The sequence below is a fragment of the Furipterus horrens genome, unplaced genomic scaffold (genome assembly GCF_987537825.1).
Source record: "Furipterus horrens unplaced genomic scaffold, mFurHor1.1.pri manual_scaffold_8, whole genome shotgun sequence".
Taxonomy (NCBI): Eukaryota; Metazoa; Chordata; class Mammalia; order Chiroptera; family Furipteridae; genus Furipterus; species Furipterus horrens.
In genome coordinates, this window is record NW_028327178.1 from 90,022,682 (window position 1) to 90,042,627 (window position 19,946).

Here is a 19,946-nt window from a genome sequence, read left to right on the forward strand (position 1 = left end):
TAGCTTGACCTTCATTTGCGGGTAAACCAGTTTAAGGGGACATGCCCCCCAGGTCCAAATATTTATTTATAGTACTTAACCAACACTTACATTGTGGTTTCCATGTGCTAGACTCTGTTCTAAGCACTTTGCAAATATTAACTCATGTAATTCTCACAATAACCCCATGGGGGTAGATACTGTTAATGTCCACATTTTATAGATAAGAGAAACAGAAAGGGGAAGAAACTTGTCCAAGGTCACACAACTAGGAATTGACAGAGCTGGGATCCAAACCCAAGCAGTTAGGCTCCAGAACTCTTGCTCTCAGCTACAGCATCTATTGCCTCTGGCAGCCTAGCTTCTGGGGAGATGGGAGCCTGTGTGTGGGGGAGATGGGAGCTTATGTGGGGTGGAGATGGTTTGGCTGAGGCCTGGATTCCTGGGTTCCATACACTCCCAGCAGGCAGACATGCCAGGCTGGCTCACACGGCCTCCCCATTTCTTTCTTCCTCATCACTGGGTGGCCTCTGAATGCCCCGCCCTTCAAGGGAGAAGGTCTCCCCACTCCTGGCCCATGGGCAGCCTGAGTGTGGGAATGAGTGTTGAACTCTGGGCAGCGGAATGTTAGAAACTAGGGAAGGAAACGGGTGGGCGGGAGAGGAGATAAGATGTGGAGGGTGGAAAAAAAAAAAAAAGATGTGGAGGGTGGAGGAGCTGGCTGAGGAAGGCCCAGCCCTGTGGGTGGGGGTGGCCTCCTTGGGGGCAGGGAGAGCAGAGACCAAAGGACCAGCAGGTGAAGAACTTCCTGACAGTCCTTTGGAGCAGCTGACCCCAGGGAGGCTGGAGGGGGCTGCCTCTGAAGTCGGGGAGCTCCCTTTTCCTGGAACCCCACGTAATAGGCATTTCTTGGTGTAGAGGGGATTCAGAAATTGAGCAGAAGACGCCCTTTCAACTCTGATATTCCAAGAATCTGAGCTGCTGTGATTAAGCACTCTGGATTACTCTGAAATACCACTGATCTTACCATTTTTAGTTTTGATTTAACAAGGTAACTCAGTACCCCTTTTTTAAAAATCTTCACCCGAGGATGTTTTTTTAAATTGATTTTAGAGCGAGAGAAACATTGATGTGAGAGAGAAGCACTGATAGGTTGTCTCCTCTACGTGCTTTGACTGGGGATGGAACCCACAACCTAGGCATGTGCCCTGATCAGGAACCAAACATGCAAACTTTTGCTGTACCAGACAGTGCTCCAACCAACTGAGCCACTGGGCAAGGGCTCAGTATCCTTTCTAGCTCTGACCTATGAGGAGGAGGAGGAGTGGGGTCTGTGATCCCCTCCTGGTTTCAGATAAGCCTGAAGTGGAAAGGGTCCTTGAAACAGAGTCAGATGGGATGGCCCTTGTCCAGTAAGAGCTCAAAGCAACAGAGGAGAACCATTGATAGGCAAAGAAGACAGTTCTGTCCTTGCCTTGCTGTGTGGCCTTGGGCATGTCACTTCCCTTCTCTGGCCTCAGTCTCGCCATTTATGCCGAGGTGCACTCTCTGGGTTGGCCTTGCTTGGGCATTCTGAATCTCTGCTAAGCACTGGCCACCCCCTGCAGGTGGGGGTGGCCCGCAGGAGCCAAAGGGTGCCTGTTGGTCATGGAAAGAATGTGAGGGCAGAAGGCCCAGTGGGTGGGATCCCCAGGCTGCCCAGCAAGCAGAGGGCAACATGAGATCATGGTGTCTGGGCCTCTCGGTCCAGCACCTCTGAGGATGGGATCTCCTCCAGGCCATCCCCCAGGTCACACCCTCTTCTGGGACCCAGACTCAAAAAGTCAGGCTTTTCCCCTGCTCCCCTACTCCCCCGGGCAAAGGGAGTGAAATCAGGGCCAGAGAGGTGGGCACTGGTCCAGTCTTATAGAGCGATTCAAGGCAGGCACTGAGCCAGGGCCTTGCTTGGGGATTGGGGCTGAGAGGGGATTGTCTTCACTTTTTGATGATGTTGGGAGCCAGAGAGGGACATGGAGAGGGGGCTGTTGCCCAGAGATGAGTCTGTGCTCCTGGGTGTGGGTGACTGTTTTGCATGCTTCCCCAGGGCAAAGGGTGGGCAGGGGATACAGCTTTCTTCTCCCCAAGCCCCCACCTCAGTTCAGCTCAGCTTTCTTGGAGGCGGGGTGCTGGGCAGGATGCAGAGATCTGAGCTCCCTCAGGCAGGCCAGCCTCCCCATCCTCCTACTAGCTCAGGACACAGGCTGGGAAGGGACTGGGGTCACCAGGTCTCCACAGGAATGCACCACAGGGAACAGTGCCTGGCAGAGGCCTCTTTCCCTGACCCAACTGAGAAAGAATCCCCACTCCCTGCTTGTCCCTGTCTATAACTGTCTGTCTCTGTGCATCACACACACACACACACACACACACACACACACCCTGAGACATACTGACCCACACAGGCACACACCATTGTATGAACCCACACAAGAGCCTCCTTCTCCTCTCCTGACCCGTGCCCTCCCCGCCCCTCCACAGGACCTTTCTCTCCTCCCCTTTCAGCCGTGAGGCTGCCCAAATGCAACAGGACAGACCCTCTCTCCTTCTCCCCATCACTCGATGGGTTCCAGGCTGGGGTCCTGCAGGCATGCTGGGGAGGGACCCCACAGCTGGCCAGGCACTTTCCCAACCCCTTCTGGCCTCAGTGAGCCCCCACCCTGCGAGTCCCCCTTCCACCCTGGCTCTGGAGTCTGTGGGAACCAGACAGTTGGGGCTGTCCAGCCGGGCTTGTTTCCTCCCAGGCCCCAGGGGACCTGCTGAGGGAGGAGGGAGTAGCAGAGACTGAGAGACCAAAGCTGGAGTGGCCGCCTGCCCAGGAAGGGCCTCTGGAGGGGACTGGGCTGCCTTCCCGGTGAAGGGGTCTCCAGCTCCCTGGGTATCACCTCATGGGACATAAGACCTTCCAGGCCGTTATACCAAAGACCAAAAAAGGGGTTCCCCAGTATCCCTGGCCTTTCTTTTCTCTCTCTATACCCATGATCCAGATGGGGGAACTGAGGCTCTGGAAGGAAGCTTCAGCAACTCTGGTATTAGAGGGTATGGGGACAGTGAGATTTCAGGTCCCTAAGTCTTTTCCTATGATAAGGGCCATAAATATACCCATTTCTCCTGCTTCCCCAAGGAGGCAGCTAGAGAAGGCCAAAGGTAAGGGCTCTGTCACTTCTGCTGTACCCAGGACAGCCACCACCTCCCCCCATGAGAGAAATGTTTTTTCAAAGAGTCACCAGGAGAGTTCAGAGAGCTGGGGACTCAGGGAGGCCCCCGTTCGTGTGAGAAATCCAGACAAGGGGATTGGTGCCTGTCCTTTGACCCTTACAAGGTGTAAGCAGTGTCTTTAGCACTGGCATTTGAATCCCTGCCCCCCATCCCCGGGCTTCTTCCCTGACACAACCAGCTCTGCCTGTACCCTATGTGGTACCTCTACATCCTCTCTCAAAGTGCAGGTCAGGGGCTGGGGGCAGAGTACACAACCTAGATTCATTGTTCTTTCTGCCACTGGTGTCATCTGGAGTCAGAGCTAGGAGCGCCAAGCTCTCTAAGTCTCAGATTCCAACCATGTAAAATGGCAATATTATTCTGTGCCACACAGGATTCGGTGAGTTGATATATATATATATATATATATATATATATATATATATATATATATATACATATATATATATATATCCAGGATGGAATAAATGTCACCAATGGTCAGTTATTCTGACTGCTCATGATGGGGTAGCTGAGTCACAGAGTTTGGGATTGGAGAGCCAGCCCCTTAGGCCAGGCCAGCCTCACTCCCTGCCTGGTTTCTCTCATGATTGCATCCCTCCTATCTCTCCCCAGTTCCCTGCTCCCCCTTCCTCTGCCTTCCCGGGAAACTCCCTGAGAAAGTCCCCAGCAGGAGGAGTCCTCATGTGAAATATTCCCATCCGGGGTCTCTCACTCCTGCCACACAACCCCACAACCACAGCCCCCACACCCCGCGAACCAGGTATCCGGCCCTCAGCCCCCAACCATCCAGCAAGCTGATCCTCATTATCACACTGGCTTTATTGGCCCTGAGAGCCACAGAGTATATCCGAAGGGGGCTCTGCCTTCCCTCACCCCAAGTCTGTCCGGAGGCCCTGGAGGCTGGTGGAGAGTTCACCATTTCAATCCTGGCTTTCTGTCCCAGTTGTCTTTGGCTTGCCAGACCTGGGTCCTTTGAGAGCTCTCCAGATCCCAGAGTCAGGCTCAGCCTGGAGGATGTAGTGGGAGGGGTCCTGCAAGGTCTGCCCGAGGCCAGCTGGCTTCATTCAAAGAAGAACATTCCTGGTGTCCGGTATAGACAGGGGGTCAGTCCCAATGGGTAGCCAGAGCCTCCCTGGACAGGGAAGCTGCCTGCAACCCAGGGCTCCTTGGGGTCTGCTGGCAGGGGCAGCGGGGCCCGCAGTGAGGCTGGAGGGGTGGGAGGTGCAGGGGAGGGGGCTGCTGAGGCCAAGAGGTGTTCCAGGCCTGGGTCAGCGCCCATGCAGATATTCAAGGCCTGCAGCCGGCACTGATAACTGCTCCCAATGCCCACCTCAGGGGTCAAGATGGGTGTAGGGGCCTTGCTAAAAGCCTCAGCCTCAGAGAAGCTGCCAGGAAAGCCAAATGCTGGGCATGAAGAAGACGAAGTGGCCACAGGGAGCTCTCCTGAGCCTGCAGGCTTGGGTGTGGGCATCTCTTTGGGCTCCGTAGATGACCGGGGCCTGACATCGGTGGTTGCCGGGCATATACTGGCTGGCAAGGCCCCCACCAATCCCCCAAAGCTTAGGCCTTTGGACTCTTGCAGCTCTGGTAGGAATGGGCACTGCCTGCCAGTCGTAGCATCGGGGACTCCTGGGTCCTGGCTGGTCGCTCTGAGGGGTCCTTGGCGTGCCTTGGCATGGCCCTTGGTGCCCTCAGCACCTGCCCGCCGGGTGAAGCGTCGGCGTCGGCGCAGGAAGCTTCCATGCTCAAACATGTCATGGCAGTCGGGGTCCAGCGTCCAGTAGCTGCCCTTGCCTGGCTTGCGGTCATCGCGGGGCACCTTCACAAAGCACTCGTTGAGTGACAGGTTGTGGCGAATGCTGTTCTGCCAGCCTGGCCGGTTGTGGCGGTAGAAGGCGAATCGGCCCATGATGTAGCGGTAAATGCCACTGAGTGTGGCCCGCTGGCCTGGGGAGCTCTGGATAGCCATGGCGATCAAGGCTATGTAGCTGTAGGGGGGCTTGGTTGGCTCAGCTGAAGGGGCCAAGGGCCCTGGTGGGGGCTGCTGTTGCATGCTGGCTGGGCTGGCCAGGCTGGCCGGGCTGGCGGCTGCCGGAACCACAGGAGCCAGGCACGGCGTCCAGGGCTGGTGTCCGGCACAGCCTGCCCAGGCTGGTTAAAAGGCCCACTGGCCCAGCCTCCCAGCCTGGAAAGGCAAAAAGGGGTGGGCCTGCCTGGCTGCCCTCCCTTCCTCCTTCGCCCCCCTCCTCCAAGGCCCAAGAGGGGCGGGCAGGAGAGGCCAGGATTGGGAAGCTTTGAGCAGCTGCCAGGAGTGAGGAGTTGGGAGGGAAGAGACCCTCAGCCCACATGTGCTGGGTGGTGGCTGCTGGGGAGGGATAGGGTGTGAAACTGAGGGCAACAGAGACAGAAACCAAAAAAGATAGAGGCAGAGATGTAAAGGGACAGAGACGGTGGGGGAAAAAGACAGAGACAGAGACAAAGAGATGTAGAGACATAACAAGAGACAGGAACACACAGAGAGATAGAGGCAGAGACATTAAGAGAGACAAAGATAAAAGAAAAAATACACACACGTGCACGCTTGCATGTAGTATACAGAAAAAGAACCATCACCACAAAGAAGTAAAGAAACCTACAGAGATAGAGAGGAAAAGGGAGATACAGAGAGAGACACAAGTACAGACACAAGAGAGGGAGGGGCAGAGAGACAGTCATCTCTGATGAGAGACGGGAGAAGTAGAATCTAAGTGCAGAGCTAGAGAACTGGGAGTCTCCATGAGAAAAGCCACCAGGGCCTATCAAGTCCCCACTTTCATTTGCCCTTTTCTCCTCTCCTTCTCCCAGGCCCGTGGTCTACTTCTTCCCACAATGTAGGGTCCTTAAGGTCACAGTGTTACCTGCTCTCCTCTCATTGGGGTGTCTGTGGGATGGGGCACCTGGGATGGTGATGAGAGCCAGCCAAACCCGGTCTGCTGAGTCCTGGCGCCCTCTAGTGACTGGTGTGGGGAGAACAGACATTTGGGCAGAGACATCTCCCCTCCTAAGAAGTATCTCAAGCAAGTCCCTGACCCTGGCTGAGCGTCAGTTTCCCGCCTCTAAAAGTGAAGCTGATGACTCTCCATCTGTATGAACTGTGGTGAGCAGGCAACAGGCTCCCTTACATGGGAACTGGCACCCCCTGAGAGCCTAGCACAGAACAGGACATGGTTGAGGACTTATGACTCTGAATTGAGCCCCTACCCCCAGCTGCATCCTTGGGCCGGGGGTACAGCAAAGCCCAGGACAGACACTCAGGCCTTCTGAAGGTTGGGTCACCTCCTCCACATTCTCCCAACCACAAGTAACCAAGTCAGAGGTCACCTACGGGGTGCCACTCCCCATGCCAGGTCTGTTTGCCTCTTTTCACATTTACTTCTCAGACCAGTCCTGCCCTAGAGGCCTTCATAGCTTCTTTGGGTAGACGAGGATTCTGAAGCTCAGAGAAGTTAAGTGACTTAGAGTACTTAGGGTCACACAGTTAGTGAGTGAAAAAGTAGGATTTCAACCCAGGATTCTGTAACGCCTTAACATCATGGCTCCTGTGAGGGGCAAGAATAGGACAGTCACTGGGACCCCATTGGAAAACAAGCCGTGAACCCTAAGAGAGTGGACACCATGCTGTTTTATTCTATTCCTAGTGTCCAGCATTGGCTTGGAAACAGGTGCTTAATCAACATTTGTTGAATGAACTATAAAAATAGTGATTGATCGATTTCTGTCATTTGCTGAATCATACAGTTTCCCCCATAAAAGTGGCTTATTAATGTATCACTAAAAGAGATTTGTTATGTTGCCATCTGTAAAAGGAGTCCTAAAAAGTCAGAAATCAGAAAAGGGAAAATGGTCTGGTATCTGGGACAGAAAACAGTGACCAGGCAGGATCAACTACCTTCATGGTTGAGGGGCTCTCTCCCAATTCTTAAGAATTTCCTACAGCTGACAGTTTGCAAAGTTTGAAGGAGCTTGGGGAGGGGCTGGGTTCCTGGTCCCCACTTTGGTTTCTGCCTTAGGGCTCTGTTTGGGGGCCTGCTTCAGTTTCTCCAAAGAAAGTATCCACTGGTGCTGGTGGTTCGCTGGTTAGAATCCAAAGTCCCAGGATCAGGCAAAGTCCTCTATTTGGGGAGCTCCTCCGCCCACGCACACCCAGAAAGAAGAGAGATGGGGCACCAGATGCCCCTAGTGGCAGGTAGGAGGGAGGGTCTGGAAACTCAGCCCCTTGGAGGTCCCACTCTAAACAACCCTGAGGATCTAATTATTGGTAAACTTGGCTGTAAGCAAAGCTTATAATGGATCAATCACAGGTAAGGTCTGCTTTAGATAAACCACTATAGGCATGTTGCGCTCTCGATAAATAGATGAAGTCTTGTTTCTTCTGCCCTAATTTCTGTTTCAGGAATCTCAAGACCGAGCTCAGTTTCCACCTGATTCCCCAGGCCCAGCTGCAGGGTCCATCAACCTACGCATGGCATTCTAGGGCTACAACTCCTCAGCTCAGAGGTTGAAGGCCACGATCAGCTCCCCTCATCACAATCCACGTGGGGAGTGGGTGGGGGGAGGCCCCAAGTCCACTGGCTCAGTTTGTGCAGAGCTGGGGTACAGCCCGCACCCTGTGGGGGGCTGCCTTTAGAGGGTACAAGAGGATGAAGTGGCTGCTTAGAGGTGACTCAACTGCGTCATCAAGTGGTGCCATCAGAGATTTGTGGACCAGGGACCAGCCGCCAGGGGACTGTGGTTGTGGTGCTTCCAGTGCAGAAGGAGCTCTCGGGCAAAGACCGGCTCCACCTGTGGGGGGCAGAAGGCGGGGTGAGGAGACAACTTTCTCCCTAACCCATCCCCTGTGTTCTCATGGGGTCACAGCCCTAGTGACAGCCCTCTCCTTACAGGGATTTTACATGAAGGGTCATACAGACCAGAGGGTCATATAGCAAGCAGGTCAGGGGTGGAGCTGGGGCTAGAGGGAGCAGTGAAGGGCTGTCAGGAGGGGACTGGAGGGTGTGGTGGTGACTCACATGGGCCATGATGAGCCGCTCCTGGGGCTGGTCTGGGGGGCCTGGGTACTCCTCGCCAAAGCACAGATGGATCTGGTACTCGGGCTCTGGGCGACCATCCTGCAGGTGGGCCCGCAATTCTGCGGACACTGAGACTGTGTGGGCTGGGCCAAGAGGGGGCATCCCACCTGGTGCCCACCTTGTGCTCATATCCCAGGCCCTTATCCTGTAAGCCCGCATCTCCATTCTGTACGCCCATACCCAGTCCCCACTTCCACATCCCTACGCCTGCCTCATCTCCCACATCCGTGCCCACCTCCAGTGCTCATGCCCCATGCCTTGTGCCCTTATGCTCTCCACCACACCTTTATGCCCATCCCATGCCCACTGCCACCCACCTATGCCTATCTTGTGTCCAGTGCCCCTATGCTTAGCGCCCTGTGACGACACATGTGCCCAAGTCCTACGCGTGTGCCCCACACCCAATGCCCCAAGCCTGCTCCTTTCCTATTCCTCTCATATGTCTATGTCAATATCTGTGCCCAATCCTCCTGATGCCTGTATATGTTCCCACTCCCGGTGCTTCTGTGTCATGTCCTGCGTTTCCATGTCCAGCCCAAAACCAACATCCTTAAGCCCATTCCCCTACTCCCACACCTCGCGTGCCCACTATTCTCTGCTCACGTCCCTTTGCCCACCCTTGTGTCCAGTCACTCTGCCCTGCGCCACCAGAGGCCCCACCTTCGCAATCTTACCTGCGAGGAAGCGGCGCGTGTCGAGCAGCTGGCAGGTGCGCTCGCGCTCCAGTTTGTTGGGTTGCTCGCGGTGCGGGGCAAGCGGGCCGCGCCAGTACACGCGGCCCTGGCACAGGCGCTTGGCGAATACCCCCTCGGGCGCCACCCACAGCAGCACGCCACGCTCCAGGTGCGGCAGCAGGCGCTGCAGCACGCGGGCACCGGGCGGCGGCTCCGGGAAACGAACCTGCGCGACGCGTGGTGGCGGCCCCAGAAGGCGCTCCGCCGCGGAGCCGACCGCTGTCTGCGGGCTCAGTCGGCAGCCCTCAGCCGCGCGCGCTGTGGCTTCGCGCACCAGCTCCGCGCCATAGAAGAGTCGCACGTGCAACCAGCAATCTGGGGAAAGGGGAAACGGCGCGTACGCCAGGCGTTGGTGGCGTCAGCTCCCACAGACCCCCCACAACAGGGTAGGGGACCCTGAGGTCCTCCCGGCCCCCACCTCAGGAGATTTTGGCGGTTCCTCCCGATAAGTGATGATAATTTTAGTGGTGGTGGTAAATAATTGCAGCTTCCAGTATAAATGAACTGATAGTTGAGCTTCACATCTTAGGGCCTGGGGCCATCTGTACGATGGGGGTATCACACGGAGGCCCTCTCAGCCCCAACAGCTGGGATTTTAGGAGCTTCCTTCCAGCAAATATTTTGATGCTGGTGGAAATAACAGCAGCAACAAAACAGCAGCTTCCCATGGGGGGAACCAGCAGCAATATGCTCGGTAGTTAAAGCTGTGGGCTTTGCAGCCAGGCCCTTGGATTCTAATGTCTCCCTGCCACTTAGGAGCTATGACCCGTTATTAACTTTCCCAGGTTTCTAGCTGTGTGACTTTGGGCAAGGTTCACAATGTCTACGCCTGGTTTCCGCATCTGTAAAACGGGGGTAATGGCAGGATCTATCTCTCGGGACTGCAGGGAGAGATTAGAAGAATGGCTAGAATAAACTAAGTCCTCAACAAAAGTTAGCTGTTGTTATTGGGAGTCTGGGCTGGGTGCTTTGGGTGGGAGACAGAGGATAGCTGGCCTTCCCCATTCTGCACTGTGGTCAGAGTGGGGAGTCTTCAGATTCCTTACCCAGGTGGCTGAAGTCTTCAGAGGACAAAGGGCTCCTGGGGTGGATAGGATCCTGTGCCTGGTACCCTGGGGAAGGAGGGGAAGCAGTCAGGTACCACTTTATCCTGGGTCCCTTGACCCCTAGATCAAGGTCCTGGAGGAGGCGGGGGTGGGTGAGGAGACCCAATACTTACTGTGATCGGCCAAAGGGCCTGGGAGCAGGGCAGCTGGTGGCAATGAGCCTTGCTGGGCCGGCCTAAGGGGCTGCTCCTTGTCTCTATCCTCTGTGGCTAATCCTGAGGCAGCCTGAGCATCAGGAGAGAGGGTTATGAGCATGGGAGGAGTTCCCAGACTGTCTGCCCTAGAGCAGAGGGAAGTCTGGGCGGACTGAAGACTGGCTGGGGTTGACAGGGACTTTGAGGTTTCAGAGCTCAGGACCCTTCTTCCTATAGAGGTAAAAAGAGAGTCAATAGGGTTGTTGGAGGTGATGGGGTCAAAAATGAAGCTCATGTGATAGGTAAAAAAGTGCTAGGAATGAATGGGGAGATGGGGAGCAGAAGTGATAGAGAGAGGGGGGAGTGATAAAATGGATGTTGTCGAGGCCCCCAGGGACAGAGGAATGGACCAGACTAATGGGAGGATGGGGACAGAGCAATGAACCACTGATGATTGGGGAGAAGTGATGGGGTGGAGATAACAGGGGTGATACAGACAGTGATGGGGATGGAGGTGATGGCGTTGAGGGCAACAGTAAGAGTTAAAGGTGATGAAGGTGAAGGGAATACAGTGGTAGAATTGGATCTCCTGGGTGACTGGGGACAGTGGTGGACCCAATGATGATAGGGGGCAGGGGTGAAACTGGAGAAAATAGGGTTGATGTAGAGTGAAGGAGCTGACAATGAGGGAGGTGATGGGAATGGTGAGGGAGCCAGAACAGTGACGAAGGCAAAGTGAATAGAATGCTGGAACTGATAATGATGGCAGAGATGAAGTAGAGCTGAGAGGAGGGCTAGGGATGGAAGGGAGGAGAGCATGTGTTGGAGACCACAGAGAAGGTGGGTTTGGGTCAGAGGTAACTTAGCTGGAAGGGCTGCAAAGGGCTGGAAAGACACACTGACCCGGTCTGTCCTGCAGGCTGGCTCCGTCAGCCCCTTAGGGGGCTCCTGCTGGCTCTGGAGAATGCCCTTCTCTTCAGAAGAAGAACAATTCCTAGTAACTGGATGGAGTAAGAGATAGTCTGTTTTTTCCTGGGCCCCTAAGAAGAACCCCCTCAACTGAGATGATCCCAGACAAGAGTACCCCAGCTCACTGCATGATCTCAGCAAGACCCACTCCTCTCCCTGGGCCTCAGTTTTCTTCTTTTCAAATGGGAAGATTAACTGGGTGGCCTAAGGGTCCTTCTGTGTTTACCTGCCCATGAGTTTAAGCTCAATAAGTCAACCATTTCCTATTCCACAGATGCCCAAAGTGAGGTCCTTATTGCCCAGAGATCCATCCTTGGTCACTACCTCCAGGGGCAGAATGGTACCTGGGCCATGGGCACCGTTGCACACAATCCGGTAGACCTTGTAGGGGTTGGAGATGTCCAGCTGGCTGCGGTCACGCACCTCACAGAAGTCGGCACTCTTGTTGAGAGCACAGCGAAGCCGAGTCTTCCAAGTGGAGGGGTCCTCTTTGTCAGTGCCCTCTAGGTGCTTACCCTTGTATATGGCCCAGGCCTGGGGATGAGCAAGGGTACTTGGGGAGGGATAGCCTGGGGTGGGGAGGTGGTATTACACAAAAGGATGAGGGCCACGCTTCTGAATCTCCCTCTGACCCTCTGTCCCTCCATGTCTCCATCCTTTCCTCTCACCTCCCACCTTCCCTCCATCTAACACATTTTTATTGGGTTGGCCAAAATGTTCATTTAGTTTTTTTTTTTTGCCATATGATGGCTCTAACAGTGCTTAGTTGTCTTTTACTTCATTTGAAACAATTTTGTTAGATTATATTGTGACAGCTGTCATATCAGCATGCATTTAAAAATACTTATCGAAATTAGTGCATTGTTGTGCAACCATTTTAATATTGAAGATCAAAAAAATATGCAACACTTTCAGTGTGTTATGCTTTATTATTTCAAGAAAGGTAAATACACAACTGAAAAGCAAAAAAAAAAAAGATTTGTTCAGTGTATGAAGAAGGTGCTGTGACTGATAAATGTATCAAAAGCGGTTTGCAAAGTTTCTTGGTACTATTGACATTTTGGCCAAATAATTCTTTGCTGTGGGGCTTCCTTATGCATTGGAAGATCTTTAGCAGCACCCCTGGCCTCTACCCACTAGAAGCCAATAGTGGGAGAAGGCCAACATGTCAAAAATGTCCAAATCAATCAAGTTATTGGTGAAAATGAAAAATGTATCTTTTATTATTATTGTCATTAAATAACTTATTTATTTATTTGTTTGTCCAGTTATTTATTTATTTTTAGAGAGAGGGGAAAGGAGAAAGAGAGGGAGAGAAACATCACTGTGTGGTTGCCTCTCACTTGCACCCCCAACTGGGGACCTGACGTGCAACCTAGTCATGTGCCCTGACTGGGAATTGAACCAGTGACACTTGGCTCACAGGCCGACGCTCAATCCACTGAGCCACAGCAGCCAGGGTGAAAAATGTATCTTTTATTTTACAGAAAAAACTAAATAGACTTTTCTGCCAACCCAATATTCCCTGTGCTCCTACTATGTGCCAGGCCCAAGTTAGGGACTTACTAGGGAACAAGACAGCCATTGTCCCTGCTCTCAAGGAATCAAGTCTAATGGGAGAAGACAGCTGCAAACAGCTCAATGGTAATAGCTATATTCCAAATTAAGGATTATGATAAATAAAAAAATAAATAGGATGATGGATATAAAATAATGGTGGTTATTTTTTATCTAGAGAAACATAAAACTAAATCCCTACCTACGGCCACATACAAAAAGTGGACTCCAGGTGATTAAAAAACCAAAAGTAAGAGGTAAAACTGTGAAATTAATAGAAGACAGTGTAGGAAAAAATCTTCAAGGGGTTTAGAGAATGCTTGGAAACAAAACTTCAAAGGCATGCACTATAAAGCAAAAATATTTACAATGTCTGAAATCAGCAAGGGGCTAAGATCTGGAAGAGGGAGCGTCCTGTACATAAAATCATTCTTACCAAAGGACAAAAGAATATGTGGTTTACAGAAAAGGAAACCATAAGCCCATGAACATATGAATAGTTAAATTCATTAAACCCTGGCTGGCGTGGCTCAGTGAGTTGAGTGCCAGCCTGCAAACAGAAAAGGTCGCTGGTTCGATTACCAGTAAGGGCACATGCTTGGGTTTTGGGCCCCATCCCTAGCTGGGGGCATGTGAGAGGCAACCAGTCAATGTATCTCTCACACATCAATGTTTCTCTCCCTCTCTTTCTCCCTCCCTTTACCTCTCTCTAAAAATAAATAAATAAAATCTTTAATTTTTAAAAAAATTTTTATTAGTGTCAGAGAAATGCAAATAAACATAGAGATAGCACTTGTAAGCTGACACAATCTAGCAGCTGGATAATTCCAGGAACTGGCTGGGATGTAGACACTGTTGGTAGGCATTGGATGGGTGCAGAGCCTCTGGGTGGTCATCAGCATGCCTAGTTAAATTAAGTATAAACATACCCTGTGAGTAGAAATTCTAATTCAAAAGGAATTCTCACAGAGGCTCCTGAGGGGACCAGGGCAAGGATATCTACTGCCGCATTTCTTGTGGGGCTGGGAGACAAAGGTGTGTCCATCCCTGGGAAAGGGGGTGGGGTGTGTGTGTAATGGATGTCTATGCAGCATCTAGAAGCATCTAGGAGCAACAAATTAAATGTACAGAGAACAAGGATATCTAGAGTATGATCATGAGTGATAAGCCACAGAATGAGATCTACAAGAATACACACAAAATAGCAATGCTCGCTTTGCAATAAAGCATACACACTCAAAGCATTTATTAAACACGTTAGAATGATTGTTGTGATAAAAAGACTAAATATAAGAAATATGAGGGGCTACTTTAGAGAGGGTGATCAGAAGTGGCCTCTTGGAGGAAGTGGCATTTGAGCTGAAGCCTGAATGAAAAGAAGAATACTGACAAAGAACTGGGGGAGGGGTGTTCTAGGTAGAAGGAATAGCAAGTGCAAAGGTCCTGAGGTGGAAAGAGATTGCTAGATTCAAGGAAGGCCAGTGTGGCTGGAGCAGAGTAGTCAAAGGAGATGTGTTGCTTGTGCTGATCACATTCAGGGCTGGGAGTGGGGCTTTAACCAATGAATCACACACTCAGCCATTGCCCTCAGAGATTCCAGACCTAGTGAGAAGCCTGGGCACCAAAGCAAAGAGTCACATTCCTATGTCAGTGCCACTTGCCAGTGATGAGACCTTTAAGGTTTGATTTTGTTGTCTTTCAACAGTGCCAATGATTCCTAACCTCACGTGGTTGTGGTGGGGGTAAGAAGAGTGGTGTATGTAAAGCGTTTAGCACTTATTCATTATGTTAAGGATACTCTCACCCGAAAGTAACCTGGTCACAGGGTAAAGGGGAGCTATTACCATGATGAGAGGGATCTTTGTTTTGTTGACTGCCGCGTCCCCAAGCCTAGCGTAGCAGAGACACTCACTAAGTATCTGTGGAATAAATTGAGCTGGGCCTTGAAGTGTGAGTAGGAAGTTGCCAGGTGGAGTGACATTCCTGTCAGGGGGAATATGTTGAGCAAAGGCCTGGAGGTGCAGAAGGGCACAGTGCCTTCAGGGAACAGTGAAGAGCCTGGTGTTGCTGCATTGGGTGTGTGTGTCTGAAGGTATCTGTACAGTAGATTCTCATTGTTTGTGGTAGTTATGTTCTATATAATCTGCTCAAACATTGAATTAGTGAATTACTGAACCATTGCTCCTAGGGAAAATACAGAGCTAGGTTTCTACAAGTCTCTGTTTACAACAGTTCCATAACTTTGTTTTTTATGTGTATTTCTGCAGAGTACCTCCTTATTTGATATAAACTATTGATTCATTAACATTGAGCTCAAGGCCAACAAAACTGTAACTGACACTTGAACGAAGCTTATCTGACACACATACAGAGGTGGGCAGAAGCAGGTTCACAGTTTAAGTACATAAAACACAGAGTTTATTCTTGTATTACTGTTTATTAACCATTGTATTATTTTCCATACAAACAACTGTAAACCTACTCTCGCCCACCCTGTATTTTCTCCGTCAGGCACGTCACAGGCTTCTTGTGCATAGGAACACTAGACAGCACTTTAGCTCTACGTAGGATTGGGGCCACTTTAAATTGTAAAATCACCAAGAAAAAGCACAAAAGTATTTAAAACATGGCACTGAATAGACCAATAGAAGGACATTTGTTTATAGTATGAGAGTAGAAACAAGAAGGCAGAGCATCACCTGTTCAACTTCAGCTGGGAATGTACACACCCCGTGACTCAGATTTTTCACTCTTCTTTTTTCTTTTTTAAGTTTTATTTATTTATTTTTAGAGCGGGGAGAAGGGAGAGTTAGAAACATCGGTGTGCAAGAGGTACATGAATCGGTTGCCTCTCACACACCCCCAACTGGAGACCTGGCCTGCAACCCAGGCATGTGCCCTGACTGGGAATCAAACCGGTCACCTTTCAGTTCACAGGCCAGCACCCAATCCACTGAGCCACACCAGCCAGGCAGATTTTTCACTCTTCTGCACGTGTCTGAGAATGGCCCCAAAAGTGCCCTGGGTATTGATTTTGGAATTACAGATTTCAGTGAGTAAGTGAATTTGCAAACAAAGAATCCACAGATAATGAGGATCAACTAACTGTATGTGGTGGGGGTAAGGGGAGGAGAAATTAAGGAAGAAGAGACAGATTAAAGCTGGATCATGAATGTCCTCAAAGACCAAACTTTATCCCCTAGGTTTTGGGCACCAAGAAGGTGTGAAGCCAGGGAGTCACATGTGTGTGCCAGTAGTGGGTTGAGGAATGATCAAAGCAGCCAGCCGGATGGGGAGGGCCAGCCCATAGAATCTCTCTCCTCTGAACGGCACATAAGTTTTAAGAAACAGGCCATGCAAACACTTATTCAATGCTTACTGAGGTGTGAGCACTGACTGTGTGCCAGGGACCGTGCTCGGTGTCACCACCTCAAGCAGCTGGAGAAGACAAGCTCACACAAGGCACTTATAATTCACAGGGAAAGTTGTTTCAGTGGGGGAAGCAGAAGGAATAAGGAATGAATTGGAAGAAGCACTGAGCTGGAACTTAAATTAATTAAACGAATACATTAAATGAATGTATCAGGGAAGACTCCTGAGGAAGCAATGTTTAAGCTGAGCATGATGATAGCTGGCCAGATGAATGTGAAGAGGAGGGGATATTCCAGACAGAGGGAAGAGCATGTGCAAAGGTCCAATGGTAAGAGAGCCATGAAGCATTTAGAAATTGAAAGAACTGTCAGGCTGCGTCTAAAGTTAGGGAGGGCAGGGGAGGGAGTGGAGAGAGGCCAAGGAGGAGCAGTTCCTGCAGGGCTTTGAGGCCCTGACAAGGAGCTGGGACTTTATCACAAGATCAGTGAGGAGCCATGGGAGGATTCTGAGTAGGGGAGTGGCAAGGCAAGATTTACATTTAGAAAGATCCCTTTGGAAGACTGAGGGGAGAGCTGAGGGACAGGGGGAAGCAGGGAGTTCAGTGAGGTCACAGCAGTTGTCCTGGTGAAAAATCGTAAAATGGGTCCAAGTAGGTGGACTGAAGAGTTTTGTGAGGAGAGCCCCCAGGCCTTGGTAATAGAGTTGAATGAGATTGGAAGAGAGGGGAACATCCAGGGTTCAGGTGCCTGGCCCTGGGGTCTGGGTGGCAATGGGTACAATATTCCATTTTGGGAAACAGGTGTTTGTAGGGGTGAGCTGATGAGGGTGGTGATGAGGATATGCTGAGTTTGAGAGGTCTGGAGACTGAGAGACCAGCAGTCTTGGGGCTCCGAAGCTGAGGCTGAGACATGAAAAAGGAGGTCCAGGAATGGATGCCGAGACACCCCCCCACCCCCCAAATAAGAAGGGAGGAGTTGGAGGCTGAGAAGCAGGGGCTACGAAAGTGGAGGGAAATGGAGGGCAGGGTGAGGAGTCAGGTGGGAGGCAGAGATTCTGGAAATCAAGTGAGTGTGTTTCAAGGAGAAAGGGTGGGAGTTGATGACAGGAGACTCTTTCCAGGAGAGGGGAGACGAGAGGACCAGGAGCTGGAGACAGCGCAGTGTTTGGGGTGGCCTGCAAGTGGCCTGATATGTGGTTGGTTGTTGGTTCCTTATTGCTTACAGGAGGGATTCTGAAGTTTAAATGTTATGGGAAGGAGCCAGTTTGGAGGAAGTTAATGATGACTGAAGAAAGGGAGGGCTCCCTGGAGGGGTAGGTCCCTGAGACCCTAGAGGGGAAGGTCCCTGAGACCCTAGAGGGGAAGGTCCCTGAGAAGGGCTGGTATTGGGAAGCACAGAAAATGTCCCCGAACTGTTGGATCAGGGGGTTGGGGGTGGGAAGTTGAGGAAGTTCTCATGAATGCAGTCTAATTTCCCCCTATGGAGAGGGAGGAGAGGCCCCCTGAGAGGTAGGGACAGTGCAGGTCATGCAGTTGCTGTCATTCTGACTTAAGAGGATGTCTGAGGGTCTCCCATCTATGGAGGACACTACAGAGGACTGAGGTTAAGGGCCAAGTGAGCGGTCCAAGGTCACCCAGCGCGTCGATCAGTTTGTGCTTTTCCAGAGCCCTCCCGGGCCTGGCCGGCGTCACCCAGCCCCTGCCCCCTTACCCTGAAGAGAGCCGCGTCCTCCTGCGCCTGGTAACCCTGCTTGGCTGCGTGCTTCCAGGGGATGCGGAAGAGGGTCTTGCCCTCGTCCTCCCAGCGCAACCCCGCGTAGAGCCCGCTCTCGATTTGCTCCACCAGCCAGTCACGGAGGCGCAGCGGACCCCTGGCCCCCACCATGGGTCGCCTGTCGTCGGGGACCTTCTTTTCCTCCCTCCGCCAGGGGTCGCCGGCCATCGGGGACGCAGTGCTCCAGGAGCCAGGTTTGGGTCGCGCGGTTGATTGGACCCCAGCGCAGTGGGGGATCTCGGGGCCACCTGGGTGGCGCGTGGAGGCGGCGAAAGTGAAAGTCTGGTCGGACAGGTTTTGTTTCGCTTTCCGTTCTGCCCCTCTCCTGGGAGGCCCCTGCCTTTCACCCCTCCCGGTGTAGCCTGGTCTGGAGGGCGCCGGGCTTCTTGCAGGGGTCAGCTAGAGGTGCCATGGGCCGCCAAGATCCATTGAAGAGTAAGGGTTGGTACAGCCGGGGTTCTGCCCGTCCCCGGGGTGGGGTGGTGGTGGCAGGACGACAGGCACGTGAAGGCATCCCTTGCCCCACCCCTGCACCTGTTTTCCGCTCTTCCCCGCCAGTCAGAACTTGTCAGTCCTTTTTCAGAACCTGAACTGTAGAGGCTGGAAGGGTGTAGTACTTCTCAAACTAAGTCCCATCAGAATTGAGAGGCCTCCATCCCAGGCTTGTAGAATCAGATTTTAACACATTTCCCATGCGATTCTCATTCAGGTGGCCCATGGGCCATACTTGGAGAACTATTACCTTAAACTGTGGGAGTCCTCCCATTTATTGATGCTCACCACAGTGCTGGGCCTGGGTAGAGCTTTCCTGCAGTGACTGGATTGGTTCTAGCATGTGAGATGAGTATAATCACCTATTTTACTGGTAAGAAGACTGAAGCTCGGAGAGGCTGAAGCCCTATAACAAGGTCACAGGGCTAGCAGGTGGGGAACCGGGATCCAAACCTGTGTCCCTCTGTCCCGAGGGCTCAGGAGCCTAAACCGTGTCCCATGGTGCCTCTCAAAGGCTACAACTGGAGTTTATGGATTCCTGGTGGGGTCTGTCATTCCTCTGAAAGTCTATGCAAATTTTTTCATGTCTATGCACTTTTCTAGGGTCTGTATCTTTCATTAAATTGTCACATGGGGTTTGTGATTTGAAAGAGGTCAAGTAACTCAGACTGCTCCACCCCTTGCTGTGTACACAGGGAAACTGAGGCTCCAAGAGAGAAATCACCCCGTCTGCAGCAAGTGCAGAGCTGAGCACTGATATTGACCAGAGACTGTTAGCACCGTCCCTAATGTGTACTTGTCAGAAGGGTCTTCATGCTCCCTACCTTCTGTCCCCATATTCCAAGCAGCCACCCAGTTCTGACACTTCTAGTCATAGCCAGGATTAAAACTCAGGCTTGTAGGGCTCCCATGGGGCATAAAGCATTTCATATGATTAAATACAAAAGTATTTAAATAATACAAAATAATTGCATCAAAGCAGAGGTCTTCAGTGTGTCAGACAATCCCTTCATTTTCTTAAGTGGCAGAATAGTAGTAATTAGGAGGGTGGGTCCCATAGCTAAACTGCCTGGATTCAAATCACGGCTCCACCACTTGCTAGCTGGTGACTTTGGGCACCAGCCTTAGTTGCCTCACCTGTTAAATAGCAACACCTACTTCACAGGGTTGCTTGAGGACTGAGATGCAGGTAAAATGTTTAGCACATTACCTGGTCCATAGCAAGTGCTCAGTAAATGAGTGGTATTATCATTATTGTTGAGTCAGAGTGTGGTGGAAGTAATGATGGAAGTAGGTGGAGCATTATAAAGACCCTGAAACATCAGATCAAGGTGCTTTGTTTTGTCCTGTTGATGATGGGGGTCATGGAGGGGAAGACACCAGTAGAAATAGAATGGCGTTTTAAACCCAGTGGATGGTGACCCCACTAACTAGCTGGGACTACCACAGACTCCCCGCACTCTGA

General features: G+C 51.6%; 2 protein-coding genes across 2 annotated transcripts; both read right to left on the bottom strand.

Moving 5' to 3' along the window:
- Positions 1–4,037: 4,037 nt before the first annotated feature.
- On the bottom strand, positions 4,038–6,815 carry FOXS1 (forkhead box S1). The gene has a single exon (XM_090286200.1). The coding sequence runs from the start codon at positions 5,288–5,290 to the stop codon at positions 4,298–4,300; it is 993 nt and encodes a 330-aa protein (XP_090142326.1). The 5' UTR covers positions 5,291–6,815; the 3' UTR covers positions 4,038–4,297.
- Positions 6,816–6,880: 65 nt separating this feature from the next.
- Positions 6,881–18,417, bottom strand: LOC150003398 (interferon regulatory factor 4-like). The gene is made up of 8 exons (XM_090286203.1): positions 17,927–18,417; positions 11,633–11,822; positions 11,223–11,320; positions 10,299–10,410; positions 10,126–10,191; positions 9,020–9,394; positions 8,286–8,404; positions 6,881–8,058 (listed from the first exon to the last, which is right to left on the bottom strand). The coding sequence occupies exons 1-8, from the start codon at positions 18,155–18,157 to the stop codon at positions 7,966–7,968; spliced, it is 1,284 nt and encodes a 427-aa protein (XP_090142329.1). The 5' UTR covers positions 18,158–18,417; the 3' UTR covers positions 6,881–7,965.
- Between the last annotated feature and the right edge of the window lie 1,529 nt (positions 18,418–19,946).

Excerpts from the sequence above, each read along its gene's own strand:
- FOXS1 (XM_090286200.1), bottom strand. The coding sequence starts at position 5,290 with ATGCAACAGCAGCCCCCACCAGGGCCCTTGGCCCCTTCAGCTGAGCCA.
- LOC150003398 (XM_090286203.1), bottom strand. The coding sequence starts at position 18,157 with ATGGCCGGCGACCCCTGGCGGAGGGAGGAAAAGAAGGTCCCCGACGAC. Across the intron at positions 11,823-17,926 it reads AGGACGCGGCTCTCTTCAGG|GCCTGGGCCATATACAAGGG; the intron begins GTAAGGGGGCAG and ends GCTCATCCCCAG. Across the intron at positions 11,321-11,632 it reads CAACGGTGCCCATGGCCCAG|TTACTAGGAATTGTTCTTCT; the intron begins GTACCATTCTGC and ends TACTCCATCCAG.